At 47.2% G+C, this 17,771-nt stretch overlaps 1 protein-coding gene across 11 annotated transcripts in view; it reads right to left on the bottom strand.

The window, feature by feature from the left end:
• LOC125957803 (dystonin) overlaps window positions 1-17,771 on the bottom strand; it is a 164,679-nt gene that overhangs the window by 132,108 nt on the left and 14,800 nt on the right. Inside the window, exon 1 of one of the 11 annotated variants that reach the window (XM_049690750.1) lies at window positions 8,367-8,778. The exons of the other annotated variants lie outside the window; for them this stretch is intronic. Within the exon in view, the coding sequence (XP_049546707.1) occupies window positions 8,367-8,454 (88 nt within the window). The 5' untranslated portion in view covers window positions 8,455-8,778. Of the gene's footprint in view, window positions 1-8,366; window positions 8,779-17,771 lie in introns of those variants that run through there. 11 annotated transcript variants of the gene reach the window in all.

The raw sequence follows: 17,771 nt of genomic DNA, 5'->3' as shown, positions 1-17,771 counted from the left end.
AGCGACCGCAAACTGGTCCCCCTCCTATTGAACCGATCCCATAAATCGCGGCCAATCTCGGCAGACACAAACGGCGCTCGGTATCGTGCGGTGGTAACATGTGGGAGAGGAGCAGACCGTAAACACCCCTCAAACGGGAACTCTATTATTAATATGTCAAGTAGCATTTGCCTTTAAAGCGTGCTTTCAGTGGTGAGGGGTGGAGGCCACTGCGAAAACCCCTGCGACCGATCTCAGTTACAAATCTTGAGATTCCCATGTTTTCGGCACTCAATACACGATCAGACAGCCGCCAGACACGAGCGGTTATATTTTTGGGGGTGTTGCACCCACGTTTCAACACACGATGCCGCCCCGTTTACTCCGATCGGCGGCACGTCTCACCACGTACCGTACAACACATTCTTGAGCTTGACCTGTCACAACTGAGCGCTCGGTTGAGGTAGGTCCAGTTATGAGTTTTGCTATTGTTCGATCGAAGATCAATGTCGCAATTAGCCAAAAAGAAAACTGAGGAGTTGTGCTAGCGCATGTATTATCAATTGGGATTTTCTATATTCATATTCTGTTGATTGATTAATTGGATGACAAATGGTGTGCCTTATAACGGTTTTCTGCCTTCTGCAATGCATAAATCGTTATCAAAAATGGAAGCATATGAGATAAAACACAATGACAGACAATTTCTTGAATTTTTTCCACAGGACAGGGATAAGTTAATGAGCTACTCCCCCAATTTATGTAACCTCATGGTCCACTTCAAAACCAGTATAACTAGATCAAACAACGAATACTGACAGAAGATGGAGATTGACAATGCAGTGGGTAAAGTCGTCGTGCTTTAAAAGCATTCTCGTGACGACGTGACGAGTCCTACCCGTGCAATCAGCGGCGTGTGTGTTAAGAAGGCTATCTTAATGAAATGCCTAATTTGTCACGATGATAGCGCACTTTGACGACACCAGATCGGAATGTGTTCGAAGTTCGATTCCAGAGTCACGGAACCACTTGAAACCTGCAGCCTCCTGACGCACCATCATCAAGCTAATGCCTTTGGTAGCACCACTCTGGCACACCGCCGCAGAACAGAACGCAGCGCGAGAAGAACCGGTGCTTCTGGCTCAATTACCCCACACCACGAACACGCGCTGTTATGGGCTGCTAACCCTCCCGCGGCTCAAGAGTCTGGTGTCATCGTCTTCAACCACAGTCACCACCGACGAGTGTCGGTTCTGTCAAATCCGACGTCTTCCGCATCGGACCCCATCACGACGGAACGCACCCTGGATGACACGTCCAGGGCAGCTGACACGAACAGAGACTAGATGGAGGAGAAAGAGAGAGAAGGAGAGCAAACAGAAGAAAACATTCCCCCCGACATCAACGAGATGATGATCGCGATCATGACGATGATGCGCATCAACGTCGGACCTCTCTTTCGAAGGGCGCAAGCAAATCGAGACAAACAGCGCTTGACCTGGTTCGTGTTGCCATTTAGTTTGGACGCTCCCTGCGCCGGATGCACCGGACCCTCAACCGGTGATCCAGCTCCGACTCCGGTGATCATCACAAACACATAACATACCAGCAGTCAACTGCTGGTACAGCGCACAATAACCCTTCGGAGGTTCAGAGCATTTTCTCACAGAGCCCAACCATCCAGATGAGTCTTCCCATGAGAGATGAAATGGACATCCTCTCGGTGTGCCACTTAGCGATCCACGAAGTATAGGTTGCAGTTGCGGCATACCCGAGAACTCGACCACCACCTCCGAAGGGGAAATGGGATTTTCAAAAAAAAATAAAGTCCTCCACGACATCAAGGTATTTCGGGGAATTTGCTTTATCGACAACCCGGACGGCGTTAAGTTCCATCACTCCGCCACAGGAAACACAAGACGAAGATCGAGATCTTTTCGCTGTGGAACATCGACACCATCTACAACAAAACCACACACTCACAAACCCATACCGATCACAGGAGATCTCTCTCCATTTTTAGAAGTGATAAATCTTTACGACACTCTCAACCAACGAAGAGAACGAAAACGATGCGCGCCCAGCCCCACGGAACACGTCATATCTTCTCTTCTACTTTTTTGGGGCGGCTGAGCTGGCCACTAGGGGCATCAATACGCTTGAGATGAGAATGCTTTTCGTCAAATTTGAAGGAAACAGAAAAAAAACTGGAAACCAAACTTTACTTCTACCAAAAGATGCCGGAAACGGAGAGGCCGAAGCTTTGCATGCTTCGCGATGGCGAGTGACAGGAAAACATAAACAAGTCCATTATCGTAAATCAGTGGCTGCGGCGACGGTGATGGCGTTTTTTGGGACCAGGAACCAGCGGGCCCACGCGGGATGCTGGTAGTATCTAGCGAGCTACCGTTACTGATCGGAAGATATGGGCGGGTTGGTTGATGTATCTCGACAACTTTCTCGATGGATTGCTACTGGAGGAATTGAGGTAGTTTTTGATGGATTCACTTTTCGCGGACGGAGAGAGAGAATCTAAAGAGGGGATTTCTGAAGTGTGGACCGACCTGCGTGATGTTATTTGTGATCAGATATGGTGCACGTCAGCTTCCGAAGAGACTTTTCTCTAGCGAAGCAGATACTCAGAAAACAATGGCTTAAAACAATACCTCAACTCAAAACTATCTTCTGATGTTCAAAAGATGCTCCTATCCTCCTATAATATACTTCTTCTTAAGCTAAATATTGAAAAATCACGTTTTCTAATATTGCGAAATCATTTATACTAACTGATAATCGACATTATAATCGCAAAAATGAACAACATCATCAGCAAAATGATTTGTTCATAATTCGCAGTTCATAACACTATAGCTAACGAGAGCGGTCGAAGGAAATGTCAAGTCAATCGCCCAGTACTGTAACTAATCTCCCTTTCACACCTCTGGGGACCGATAATTCCCGGACCGTGACATGCCTTTGGTGGATAATTTTCCCCACCTGCGGCCCACGCTGCATCGGGTCTTCGCCCTACTTCGCACGCGACAACCCGCGGAAGGGTTTCCTGTATTGTTGTAGAAGAAGTTCGACCGTATAAAGTACCCATTGTTACACGACCAGATCGCTGGTCGTGACACGTGATTACATTAACACCTTCCGTAATCCAATTTCCTCCCTGGTCCATGTGACACACACCCCTGCACCAAGCACCATTCGCGGGGCGGCAAGAGGCAGCAATTCGTAAAATCGAAAAATCCATGCACGTTCCACTTCACGATCCACTTAGTTCCGCTTGATCGCTCTTTCCCATGAACCGCTCACATTCTGGAACAGATCCCCCTCGCCCGACGTTCCCTTTTCCTCCACCTGTGTGTGTGTGTGTGTGTGTGTGCGACATACAGTTTTTTTTTTTTGTAAACCACTATATTCGTCTTACGGTGCTTTCGAATTCGTTGCTTTAGCAGCGCGTCAACATCGACACAGCACATTCGACATGCACCAGCGGGTCCGTTTCATATCGCTTATAGGATGGATCGCTTGCTGCTGCTGCTGATCGGATCCGGGTCACCCCCGTGGGACAAACAGAGTAATTTGCCACTTTTTTCCCTCAATTTCCCTCAAATATTGCTCTCTATTGGTCCAGAGCTCAGGTCCATAAAGCGATCATCACCACATGCCAAACAAGATCGCTGATGTGCTGATTGCAGCAATAAACAGAAACGATATATTCAACCTGGAAACCGATACAAAGCCATCAGTCCGCGTGTTGTAAAAAAATAAATAGCCACCAAGATATATCATGTTCCAGCAGCAGCAGTAGAAAAAAACGAAGATGGTTACCCCCTAAACCAAAAACCACCAATCGCATCGCGCCCGATATGCGCGATATGTTGACAAATGGTAATAAAAAACTATAATTGACAGCTCAACACCGGCAAGGTGAGCGGGAGAGAGAGTCGCGGCGACGACACACGGCACGTAAAACGGTCGAATGACTTCACGGTTTTGCTCGTGGCGTCATCGAAACAATAGATTGTTTGCTTACCGCCCGGTGTGTCCATCCGTCGAACCTGCCTCGTCGCGACGCCACTGCCGCCATACTTTGAATTCAATAGGTGCCGCCAGTAACGGTGCTTGTTCCATTGGATAATAACTATATTTTCCATTGATCATTTCCTATCCCGGAATGGGGAGCCGCCAATGGGCCAATGGGGTGAAATACAATCCAACGCCCCACAAGTCGATCGCGAGTGGCGCCGGAAGAAGAACACAACGTTGACGATTGTTTTGTTTCGATAAGGAGAGCTAGCAAAGCCATTGCGAGTTGCGTTCGGAGCGCAGATTCACACCATCATGTCGACCGATATCTTGGGCGGATGCGGATACCACTCAAATCGGTGCAGTGACCTGTGCGCGTTTCTAAAAATAACACTTCCTCGGTACCTTCGGTACCGAGAACAGACAGCCCACAGATGATGATCAGTCAACGTCTGGCGGTTGAGGTTACGCGTAACGCTTAAAGGTTCATTTCCGGTCCTGTTGTGACATGGGTGACGCTGCTGCACGATTCATTGCCCAAGCGTCACGTCAAATGTGATTTGTAAAGCAACATTCACACACACACGCACACAGACACGTTCAGGCGACGGTTCAAACTGCTATGCATGCACAATTACTCATCTTAAGTGCGCGCGTGCATCAGCGAGGAAGTTGTTTATTTTATTTTATTTGCAAAGAAGAGAACGAGAGAGAGAGAGCGAGAGAGTTCAGCAGTTCTAGTCGCAATGCCGTTAGAAGAACATCTTGAGAGAACGTCTCCATCCGCACTCGATCATGCTCCAAGAACGGATTGTTAATGAATTGCAGTGTTTGCGGCACCACTTCGGTGAAAAGCCGTGGCCACACGGGGCGAAAATTTGCGCGCAAATTTGCACATTAATGCCAAAATGTTTTCGCTTCGTGTGGCAGGTGTAAAACCCCGAAAATTTATGCCGAAATGTCAAACGTATTGTTTTCATCTGTGTTTTGGCCGCTGAAGTTGATTTCCGAATAAATTTTGCAGTTTTTAACGATTTTGTTGCTGTTGCTGTTATATTTATATTAAAAATGCAAAAACAATACGAAAAGAACCTACATTTTCGTAAATAAAGCGTTCGATAGCGTCAAGGGTTCAGCGAAAAAGTCCGCGGACGTATAAAAGTTTGACAGCGTGTAAGGGTTAAGCGAAACCGTTTTGGCATTAATTTTTTCGTTTGCGCTAGAGTTTTCGCCCCGTGTGGCCACGGCTAAATGCTCTAGAGTGTAAAAGATGATTTAATGCCGGTCACAGAATGCTGACCAAGCAATCAATGGCGTGTTCCACAAGCATTAAATGTCACTCCAAGGCTCTTGGCTGATCGAAGCACTTCAAATAAACTGCCACTTGGAGAAACCAAACACGTCCAAACGAGTCCCAACACGTTTAGCACTTCGTAGCATACATGATCCTGCATGAATCATCGGTTGCAGAACATGTTAATGCTTTTTATTTATTGCTATACAATCGCGCTCATCCTACGCTCATCGATGAATGTGCGTCGAACTGCATGCGCTGCGTCCTGTCACAGAGGGACTACTTTCTAAATGCCACCACCACCACCACTACACCGCACACTGCAAGTAATAAGATACACAGAGGGCGCCAACGTTCGCCCTCGGTTATTCGCTCGCTGACTCAACGTGTGTAGGAGGTTGGCTATATCGAACCAGAACCAGAAACAAGATCAACCAACCATCGACTCCCCCGGGATCAAAAAAGGGTGTAGGCAGAGGGAATAGAGACGCGCGCAGGCCCTTGTGTCTAGACAAGGAATAATTACATCCGAAGGCGTACCACCGGGTTCCTTTCTCTTGGTAAACACAACCTTTGACAGAAGAAGGAGACAGATCATCCGCTGCCAAAGGAAGAAAAAAAAGCTGTTAATCGATTGCTGATAATCTGGAGCCACCAATGCGTTGTTTAATATTCCGCAACGCTTAAGAAACGAACCATAATTGGAGACCATAAAGAACACATTTACATGGGGACCGGGTGAAACTGCATCTGTTTGTGACAACATATGTTGGCAGCTATACTAAACCAACACAACCGCACATATTGAGGTAGACCAATAAATCGATCGCTTTGCCACCAGACACCTAAGCTCCAAACTTGGAAATGGTGAGAGGAGAAGGAACAAGAAACGCTCGTGGTTTCTCTAGAGATTTTATGAATTTATTAGCGCCATGCTCGTTCGCATTATGATTGCTAAAATATGCAAAGCCGGGCAGAGAGGCTAGCATAGCCTGTTTGTGGCATGACACCCTATCCCCCCCCCCCCCCCCCCCCCACAAATGCATGGCCAATCGCCAGAGTTGACCATCGACTCAATTGACCTTATTTATAAAACGCAAAAATATGCCTCACATCGTGGCATATATCCAAGAAATCGGTATCGGTATCGGGATCACCGGTGGTGAAAGCTTTCCCAGCCCTCTGTTGGAACTTTTTGCAGTTCGTTTGACATAAATCTAAATTCAATCATTATTGACTTCGAGACTTTCTACCGGAAAGTTGTGTGAAGTAGATTAGATGGAAAATGCCTTTGACGCAAGCCAACCTCTGACGAAATACTGCTTGCATAAAGTGTTTCTTAACTACAAACAACCTACCGAAACCCGAAACACTACCGTGAAATCATGATGACATTGGGACAAAGCCGAACTTGCCGGCGGAAAACATTCTAATTAATTAAGCATGAAACCGGCTAATCTGACCGGTCTTTGCATAAAACCGTCTTTTATACAACGCCTGCCAAAATGGCATACGCTACTGCGCGGCGCGTATTGCCTCAGATGGTTTGTCACAGCACTATAAAAGGAACCAGTTTTTGGAAAGCCATTAAAAGCCAACTCTCCAGTTCGCAACCACCTCGAACATCTCAATCTGTTTTTGGGGGTTTTCTTCTCTCATTTCATTGTCGCTGGTCTGGTTCAAGTGAGTATGTTTGGGGGAGTGCGGCCATATCTTATGTTAGGACAACCAAGCAACGCTAAATGCTGAAATTAATGCAAATTAGCGATCGTCGGAGTCGTATTCCCAAATCAGGCTTTGGACACTAGTATGTTCTGCTTTGCTTGGCTCTCTGTTGTATCTAAAAAGAATAAGAGCAGTAATGAACTGTACATAGCATTTCATCTGAACTACGGAATACTTTTTGCACATTAAATTTAACGATACCTAACAGGCGATTGGTCCAAAAAAACAATTGAAATACTTCAATTTACAGGTACATTTTGAAGCGACGTAATTTCCATATGCATACCTGCAAATAAATAAAAGAAAAACACGACATTAGTTACTTGAAATAGTTGTAAAACAATAAATATAATGGTTTCAAAATAGAAAAGCTATAGTTACAAGACTTATATGAGAAATTTAATACATGAATAAGGTAAGGTAAACTCTCGTTTTGTAACAGAAAGCGAAGGAAATTGGAATTCACGGCACATATCTTGTCGACAACAAAGTACATTTTTCCACAATCGTCCACGATCGGTTTACATTCAAACCCGTTTCGACATTCATGCACCGGAGCACCGGAGCAAGTTAGCAACAATTTGGAAACTGTTTTCGACATTTCACCACCAATGCCGCCGTACCAATGTATAGGCCGCCTTTTTGGCCGGTTTCGCTTTACGTTCTTGCGTTCCTTGAGTGCGTGTTTTCCGTGTTTCTTCCATTTCCCGCTTTATTTGTCCAAGTCACCGACGAATGTCGCCGAAGAAACGGTTTTGCTCCGTCCGTCCGGTCGGCTGCTCTCGTAGAATGCAAATCCATTGTATCTCTGCGGTGAAACGCGGCCAAACGGAACCGCTGGCGGCACCACGATGAGACACAGAATAAACACAGCTTTTGGCAGCCGTAATTGTTTGGGTGTTTGTCGCAGCAGCAGCAGCAGCAGTACGATTGAGAAGCCGCAACTCAAGTCAGCTTCCATGTTTTTTTAAGGAAATGAATCGTCCACAATATGCAGATGGCGGAGGGGGAACGCAAGCTGGAAGCTCAAACACACCCGGTGTGACAACCGGTGTATTCTTCTTCACATCGGTGTCTTTTCTGCGTCAACCGCAGCACCCAAATCGTTCAATTGATTCAACACCAGAAAGGTAATGTGCCGTGAAGATCAAAACGCATGCGGCACACCTGAGCCGATTGGGCGGGGGATAAATTGACATTAATACTGATTGAAGCGCGTCAACGTTTTGGCAAATCTTATTTAATGGACATTTAAGACGCCCGGCTGATAAGTTAAGCTCAATTCATTAGCCCCGTTTTCTTTCGTCATCCCTTTAACACCGGGGGAACTCACTTGTTAGTGTCAGGATCATGCAGTCGTACTTGTTGAACCGCGACAGTACCGATGACATACCATTCTTCGGCACAACACACCTCTTCATGCTTCACAGCATAATTTTCACTTCAACTCTGCTTTGGTACGTTACACTTCAAAGGCACTTTCAAATTAACATACTTCACCACAACATTGCACTGCTACAGCTAGCTGCCGCGGAACTATGATTCCATTACGGCATCATCATCTTTCCCACGAACACGAGCTTCTGAACCTTTTGTTCTTGACCTTCTCATCAACATACATGCGCGATCACTGCCAATCGTAGAATCATATCAAGAACCTTTGCATTGCAAACGACAAATACAGTATGCTTATTCCTCAATCAACGCCGCAGCAATTGCAACACCGAGTCTATTCATTTAAACGGACTCCGCAATGCATCACACAATGGACCGAGTCGAGAGGCGCGCGAGGAGCCTCGATCGTATCTCGTTGACTAATAATAGTACCGCATACGGTACGGTAGCGCAGCTAGCGCAAAAACATACGTAACCTCTGTCCTCCCACCTAACCACCTCCTAACGCCCACAACTGCAGGCCGTTCTGTGCGCAATCAGTCTCCTCTCGCCTCCGCTGCCATCTTTTCCAAACGTTGGCAACAAATAGGTGCCGGCAACTTTTGCACCCTTAATGCGAGAAGAGATTCCAACAATGTCGCGTCGTCGGGACAAGTCGAGCAAATAAAAAAATGGTTTATTTTTACACGTGATCGCGGGTGCCGCGTGAGTGCCTCCCACAGCTGTCACTCGTGGCAGTGCAGTATCCGCATCCACAGAATCCATCCCACCCATCAGATCACATTCGATTCGATCGCAAATGGCTACTGAGGCTAATTGGCGATCAACGGTTGGTCGATTGTGCAACTAATTTGAAACGAAACAGTTTTTTTAGTACTATAACCGCTTCAATCAGCGGTAAGAAACGGACTTCAAATGGGCAGCCGCTCGGAAGTGCGAGAATGATGACGCAAACACTTGCTGACTGTTCAAATGTCACCACAATGCCGCCGGCGCCGCCGCCGCCGGGCGCTAGTGAAGAATGATCTACTGTAAGAAGAACAGCCTCACCTTCGATGACTTCTGCTTGGCAGTCTCATAGTAATTAAGAATACATTTGGACCCTTCTGTGGTACAATAAAACGATCAACCTCGACAGTAGATACGCAACTGCTACTGCTTGTCATTTATCCTCCACCAGTCGCTCCCTGCTGATTGTATAGCCTGCTCTAAAGGTGATCTCACGCGCCTTACAATGATGGTTTATGGATGGCGTCATTTCGCCGACCGCAAACAGCGTTTTGATATGCACGCACTAGAGCCGAGGGGTCATACCTTCAGGGCCGTTGCTCCAGCAGTACTGGATGCAGATTGTCATAGAAATGAGCTCGGTGTATCACCTGTTTGATTGGTTCAGCAGTTCGCCACCAAGTACTCCTTCAACTCCAACCAGTGATCTACTTTGCAGTAGACAGCTCAATGAGCACTTACGCTACACGCACTCTAGGTGTTTAGCGATTTATTTATGCAAATAGCGCAACCGCTGACTTGGTGAGCGCGGGCACACACACACACACACACACACACACTCGATCGTGTGCTGATGATAAGCGCGACCGGTAATCAAGTGGTGTAGGGTAAGCAAACATACACATGACTAATGACTGCAGGTTTCTAGACTGTGTCAAACAGGGCTAATGTTTGCGGTAAGTCTAAAAGGCAACCCGCTTCACTTGCTGCCGACACAACTACCTTCTCTCAACAGTGCTGATTGCAGGAGCAGGAGCATATCAAGTTCAAGTGATCTTCTAAATGTATTAATCTATACCATAGATATTGTATTGTAAATGAAATTGGTAATTCTGATCAAATGAATTTAACAACTCAACATATCAAACAGGAAACAAGAGACTATACAGATGAAATTTGAGTCCTATGGCTATGACCTCGAACTTGGCAGAGTACGAAACGGTTATGGCCTGCATTGGTTCAAAATAAGGTGTCAATTGGGTTTGACCACATTCATAAACGCTGACTATAATGACACATAAACATGCCAAAAACTGTCATAGACAGTACGACTATAATTGCCAATAGTCACTTGGCACTCCCTCATTCCGCTCGGCATGACGCAAAAACCGAAAGATTCTGTGACCGTAACACCTAATAAAAATCGAATTTTTAAACGGCGCCTCTGCCGGACCAACCGGACATGCGACACAATTTAAACCATCTGTTTAGCGTACGTGCTACCAGCGGGTGGGTGTGCCACCGTTGCGCAATAAAATTCATAAAAATCTTGCCACCAAATTCCTTCTCTCAACTCAAGTATCCCGGGGCCACATGTGAACGATTTTCGACAGATCTAGACGCGAAGCGCAACCGCGTCGACGGCCACCATCATTTAACCATTTCATTTATTGACCAAAATTGACCACCTTGACACTCGCGGGGACTTCCGCCACCAGTAAAAATCAAGCGTCTTAACGGCTTGTCTCTTGGCTGTGACCATGACCAGGAGAGGAGCGTCGAGCAGTCGCGCGCGCGCTCGCGCGTACGCTTACGCTGCTGATAACGAATTTTTATCGCTTTCTTACCCTTGCCTGACATTGTGCAGCAACGAAACGGGGTTCAAGAACTCCGAGCGACGCGCAACTACTAAACACTGAATGCAAATGGAGGAGGTCGGGAATCGCGCCATACACTCGCGCCGGTGCGGGTTGTTGTTCGCCATCATGTTTATTTAGATGAATATGCATAGGGACCTCTCCTCGGGTTCATCCACAAACTGGGGCTCCGGACTATTCCCTCAACCAACTGAGCCATAAAGAGACAGAACCGTCGCTCCGGTCGGAGATGGAACGATCGCAAGTAACGCAAAAGATTTGCGAGCTTTAATGTAAGAAAATGGTCCATTTGTGTTCCACGCAAGGAGCACAAACTACGAACACATTCGTAGGTGATTACGGGGCACATCAGCAAGCGACCGGATTATACCTAGCCGGCCACATCTAGTGGCCTACAGTGTAGTATCAGCGATAACAAACGGCCGACCGACACGCAGCTGTATGTGCTCTAAACTTTGCAAATGACCAACACACACACACACCGTTCCTGGGGTGCAGAAATGTAATTAGTCAAATTGTACTACTGTAGCGGGGATCACGACGGAATGGCTTCAAGGCGCGACCTAACGCCCCAAATATGTCGTTTTGCAGAGTAAAGCCTAAGTTTTAACACGACACATGTAACCATAAATAATTGTTTCAACAGTTTTTTTTTATACAGAGCATGGATACAGACTACATGACAAGCACCACTACGCTTCCTGACGTGATATACGACTTCATGACACATGATCTGATCTAAGCATTTCAACCGGATTTCATGTTTCGACGTATCATTTCACATACTCTGTTAACTCCACTACACGTGTACACTAGGAACACAACAACCACACACGGGGCCACGAATCGACATCGCGAGATCGCGATCGCATTTGCAAAAACAATCGAACAACCAAAACACTTTTCCATCCAACATCGAACGCACACCCACACATTGATCTACATTCGCACATGCATGCAATTCCGATTGTGATCGGGGGCGCGCGAGTCGCAGGACACTTTCACAGGAAGATACCACCCACGCAGCACTCGCCAATCCGTACCAGCCACAAGCCAGCAAGCAACCACCACTCTTCACTCTAACCACCGATGATCCATCCGGGACGATCGTGCAGATATGACTGAGGCAGGAATGTGCTGGTGGTGGCCGGCCCGCAAGCAATGCATGGATGCATTTTTCTCGGAAAACTCTACACCACCCTTTTTCCGTGGCTTAGGGGAGGAAAAGAGGAAAATGAAGAGCGAGAGAGACAGAGAAAAAGAAACGAAACGGACCTCCTCCAACGAAAGTATAGGGGTGGAGACGACGTCGACGACGCCGACGACGCTTTCTACTTCGCGCAGCAGCAGCAGTAGCAGAAGGCCTCCACTCCAAGAAGCCCGCAGGCACAACCTTCAATTTTGCAAATCGTTTTCCACCACTCCGTCTGCTCTTTCGCCCCTTCCGATTTTTCGGTGGACGAAGCAAGAAGGAAAACTCGCGCGCGCACGCACACGCACATACTAGGCGGTTCGTGCGAAGAGGAACGGGACTTTCCCAACATAACGAAGCTGTGAATGTTGCACGGGGCGGGCTGGCGGACTGGCGGGCGGGAACCAATTGTTAATGAAAATGCAAAGCATGGGCGCCAGATGAAGAAAAAAATATCAAGGGCCAATGGAAAATTTCTTAATTAATCATCACCACCTATGGCTATGGGTGTGTGTGTATGAGAAAGAGAGAGAGAGAGAGAGAGAGAGAGAGAGAGAGAGAGAGAGAGAGAGAGAGAGAGATAGAGAGAGAGAGATACGGAATAATATTCCTGCAACAAACACGCACACACGCACGGGTGTTGGCTTGATAAATAGCGGAAGACGGGGGTTGGAAGGAAGAGGATGCATCTGCTCGGTTAGCACGATGAGCACGCATCTTTCGCACCCACCCATGGAAACCTGCTCCAGCATTCGAAAAGCATCGGAAAACCCCTCTTACCGAAGGCACTCTTCGAAGCAAAAAAAACAAAAAAAAAACAACAAAACCTCCCATGCAACAACGAATGGAAAGATGAACAGAACAATAACGAGCAGCAAAAAGGGGGTTGAACATCAGCAACAACAACAACAACATCACCCCGTCCCCTAGGTGAAGGTGAATGCCGGCATCTAGCGAGGAACTGAAGCGATGATCCCAACGCTGGCTTATCTGGCGGGCAGGTTGGTTTTCCGTCCGAGTTTCCTCCTCTGTGCTGTCGGTGCTGGCTGGTGTTTGCAGCAAGCAAGAAGGCAAGAGGCCACTGCGGTTGCAGCTGCTCTACTGGTGCACTATAAAGCTAGGCTTTCCATTTCATGCCACAATGGCGGCAGAGGAAAATAGGTTACTGCAGCATTGCAGAGAGACAGACGAGAACGCATCGGGGAATAGAATATTGAATGGTACGTCGTGAAAGCTGGCTATGTAGCTCATGAAACGGGTCTACATGACAGAGGCTAATCAAATTTAATATTCAGAATTGTGATAAACGGTGAACGTCAGGTGCAAATCAGTAAATTCTATCAACTTAACCTCAATAACATAAAATATGTTATTACATATTGATGAAAAACCGGCACTTTGCACTGGCTTTTCACTTCACAGCTTACTTGATTTGATATTATTCCATCTTTCAGCTCCAATGCATATTTCGATTAATTCGATATTCTTACTCTAATTTGATCATCATCGCATACTGTGGTACTTTTATTTTCTATACCCATCAGAATAAAAAATGCTTGGTTTGTTAAAAGTAAGGAAGATTGGTTGATTCGCTAGTTTCTCTTCCAAAAACTGGTTAGAATGATCGAATGAATGAATCGAAAAGAGAGGAACATCTTTTACTAAAGCAAACCTAAAGATTCTTCTCTATATATAAAATTACAAAAATTCAACTCAATTACAGTATTTAGAGCAAAACGAACTGTTCCTTTCCCAGGGAAAGCGATTCGTTAGAATTGTTTTGCGCATTAATTTTCCATCGTTTTTCTCGCCCGAACACCGCCTCCTCGTAGCAGCGACGTAAAACGCAAACAGATCCCACAGAACAGGGATCAGATAAATTCAGCTTCGTTAACTTCGAACCGATGCTGGAGTTTGACCCGCGTGTACACACTGGAGCACAAACAGTGTGCGCACCTTGACCCAGCACTTTGACTCCCTCAAACTCCCTGCTTCCCTCCCTTCCTACACTAATGATTAGCCGCCGGAGATGGAGGAAAGGAAAACACCTTGGCACAGCGCCCATTTAACGAATTTCCATTGCCATTTCCACGCCGGCATTGTTTCGATCGCAAAATATCAAAAAACTGAAGCTTCACACCAATTTCCCGCGCACCAACCCCGCCCACTGCCCTACTAATTGAACCGGTGGGGTGCGTTTTCCTTCGTTTTCATGCCGTCAGACGTCAGATTCCGCCGACGAGACTTAAAACCCCTCGAGTCGAGAGAAGTCGACAATCGTCAAGTCGGTCGAGTTTGGGAAAAATGCGAATGAGCCCCCGACTAGAAGGGGGGTTTGTGGAGGAGCGGACGAGCGGAAAAGGCCGTCATTTACGCGGCCTCCACAAAAGCTCACGCTACCACCTCCAATGATGACGGTTGTGATGCTGGTTTCAAAAATGGAAGCTTCGCTTCAGATCCGCGACGACGAATAATAACTTTCGGATGCGGATGTTTCGAAGGTTCCAAATATTGCTGCAACACGCAAAAGTGACATTATTCTAATATTAAAGTTCAATTAAACCGCTTCTTACAAAACTAAATAAATCGATAAAGAAAAGCCGGTAGCCATCGGTAATGCGTCAGTTTAACTCAATTATCGCAACCCTGAATTTGCAGCTTAACGACTTATATAATGTCAAAGCTACAGGTCAGAGATAAGTAAACGCGCTGCACCACGCACCTGACTGCAGGAGCGACCAAAACAAAGCACAAATACATACTTCGCACGAGCAGCGACTAAAGCCGAGATATCTGTCAGGCACACCTTTGCCTTGGATTATATTAATCTTGATCACGGTTTGAAACCTTCAACCTTGGACCAACCACGCTGTTCCCGGTGTTTCTCAGCCATATCGCCGAGCAGTAAAGCTCGCTTTAAACCATGATAAGTACCTTCTCTTCGCTTCGCCAACAGTAGCGTGTAGCATTGTAACAAACGCCCAACAGGTGCGTAGGTCCATAACATTCACGGCATATTGGCTGCATAAATAGTACTATTCGTGTACAAATTATGATGAGTCGGACTTATGAGTTTCTTCGGTTATGAATATTTCATCAGATTACATCGGACGGATTATACGCACGACAGAAGTTGTGCAGAGGAATCAGCTAATACAACAGGCATATGAGAGTGTGATTACATTATAGTTTTCAAATACTTACTATCAAAGGTAATCCTCTGCCATGACTGAAGTGATGAAGAAGTAATTAAAGCAAGATCTTGGAAACAGAAGTCAACATCACTATCCGAAGAGCATTGTTTGTTTCCACGTAAAGACCAACTCCTGGAAAGCTCCAGTCGGGTAGCACTAGAACTGATGAATCGAATTCTGTGCAAATTATGTCCCAATTTCACGGCCAGACGAGAATGGAATGGACATCTCCTCGCCTAATGGCGACTCATTTTTCCCCTTGGGTCCGATTCCCTTTGCGAAATCGCCTATTTCGTTTCCAAAACCCATCTGTTCGGAACATCTAAACTATCTACCCACGACGTTCCTCTCCTTCTCATTCCAAGAGCCGGAAAGGAAAGACCGGAGCCAGAATGAAATGAATAAAGATTCGTTTCGGGGAGTTGGAGGGACTTCTTGCTTCTCCTCCATCATCACCCTACCCTCTCAAACCAAAACCTGACCCTGAAACCCAGTCGCATTCGCCAGATAGTCGAGCCGCCGGCCGGTACCGCATGCGTGCCCGCCATACGATGCAAATAGCCCCCCCTAGACCGGGGAAGGGGAAAAGGGGGGAATAAAATAATTTATGCTCCCTGGCCACGCGGGCATGGCACCACACGCGCCAGAACCCATAATTTTGGAGCGGCGCATATAATCTAGATGCGAGGAATAGCGGGTACCGTTCCACCGCGATGGCGCGCGCGCGCGATTCAGGTTGTTCAACCGGAGTGAGTTTAAAAAGCCATAGAAGGAGTGAAGGAGAAGCCCTAGATGCTCTAGGGCGGACGGAAAGACCCAAAGAATCGGCCAAAGAACTGACACTGGCGATCGAATAGTTTCAACAACATTATTACTTCCTGATGTCACTTCCTTGGACATTCTTCATAACCTGGAATACAGGGAATTTCTTCCCCTTGGACACTTCATAGACCGAAAGACGGGGCACTTCAACTAGTCCAATAAAACTTACATTCGTTGTTTAAACATCGAACGATCAGAACTACGGGATCATTTAAATGTTTTATAGCGGAGTCTCCGCGTGTGTGTGTCGGCTTAAAAAATTTGCAAATGTCGGTCCGGAGCGATCCAATCTGGCGCGCCTTACCGCTGCCGGGCATCAATCGCGTCGCTGATGCCTGTTCAGCAGACCAGAAGGCCGGAGGAACGCCCAACGTCCGGAACCCCGTTATAGCGAGGCTTGCGCTTAATGTCTACAACAAGCTATCCCCACAGAGCCATCTTTCCTCTGCCCTTCATGCGCACCTCGGCGGCTAGCCATGCGCCTCATATAGCAGCATATCTCGTAGGCCCGATCTAGAGGCACCCCTACCGTCGATCTTCTCCGGACACACCACGATCACACCACGATGAAGAGGATGAAGAACAGGCAGTAGGAGAAGAGACCTGGTACCCGGTGTGTGGTGGTTCATCATACTCTGCGCTGCTCGCGCCACTCGGTGAAGCTCGGCGCACAGGGCCCGCGGGAGATGGAAGATGAGGAGGAGAAGGAGTAGTAATTGGTTCAACGTTCTCCGAGACGTTGAGTGTACTGTTTCACTCGGGAGCATAAAGCTCCAAATGCGACACAATGCGTACGCGGCGCAGACAGACGATCCGGGGACTGGGCGACCGGAAGGCGCACACCGCTACACACACACACACACACACAGGCCGCTGTGTACCGGTTAGAGACTTGAAGCTCCACGACGTTCTGAGGTGGGGGAGAAGCGCAACATAACGGCTCCTTCTAATGATCGTCACGACGACGACGACGACGACTCATCATGCCAGGTCGGTCCGTTGCCGGTCCGTGGCCACCAGCTGGTCCGTGTTGTAGGGCTCCTTCTCAAACCCCAATCTGATCAGCATTTCCTCTCGATGACACAAAGACGCACCACCAGCCGGGAGAGGAAGGAAAAGTGGAAAGCCCTTCTCTACGACTAATGGGAGAAAGAGATCGGCAAAGGGGACGGGAGTGATGCTTTCGCTGGGGAGAGCGAGCGGTCCAATAACCGCGGGCTAATCAAATGATACTTTGGCCCATAAAATCAATGAATTGGATGATTATTGTTAGCCGGTGGAGCATTAAAAAGTAATCAAACTGTGCGCTCGTCAACGACCGCGCCGCCGCCGCCGCCGCCGCCAGCATCCCAGCATCGCCACCTGTTCGTGGTGGTGTGCAGCGACCAAAGGGCTGAGAGAAAGAGAGAGAGAGGGATCTCTTCCCCACTACTGCAGCACTGTGCACATTTCCTCCACCACGCTAAACCGATGATTATTTATTAATTCATCCGGCGCAAACTTAATAACGTTCGTACGCTGGAAAGTAA

Source organism: Anopheles darlingi, chromosome 3 (assembly GCF_943734745.1).
Source record: "Anopheles darlingi chromosome 3, idAnoDarlMG_H_01, whole genome shotgun sequence".
Lineage (NCBI taxonomy): Eukaryota > Metazoa > Arthropoda > Insecta > Diptera > Culicidae > Anopheles > Anopheles darlingi.
Note: the sequence above shows the minus strand (reverse complement) of the source record. Positions and strands in the feature narration are given on the sequence as shown.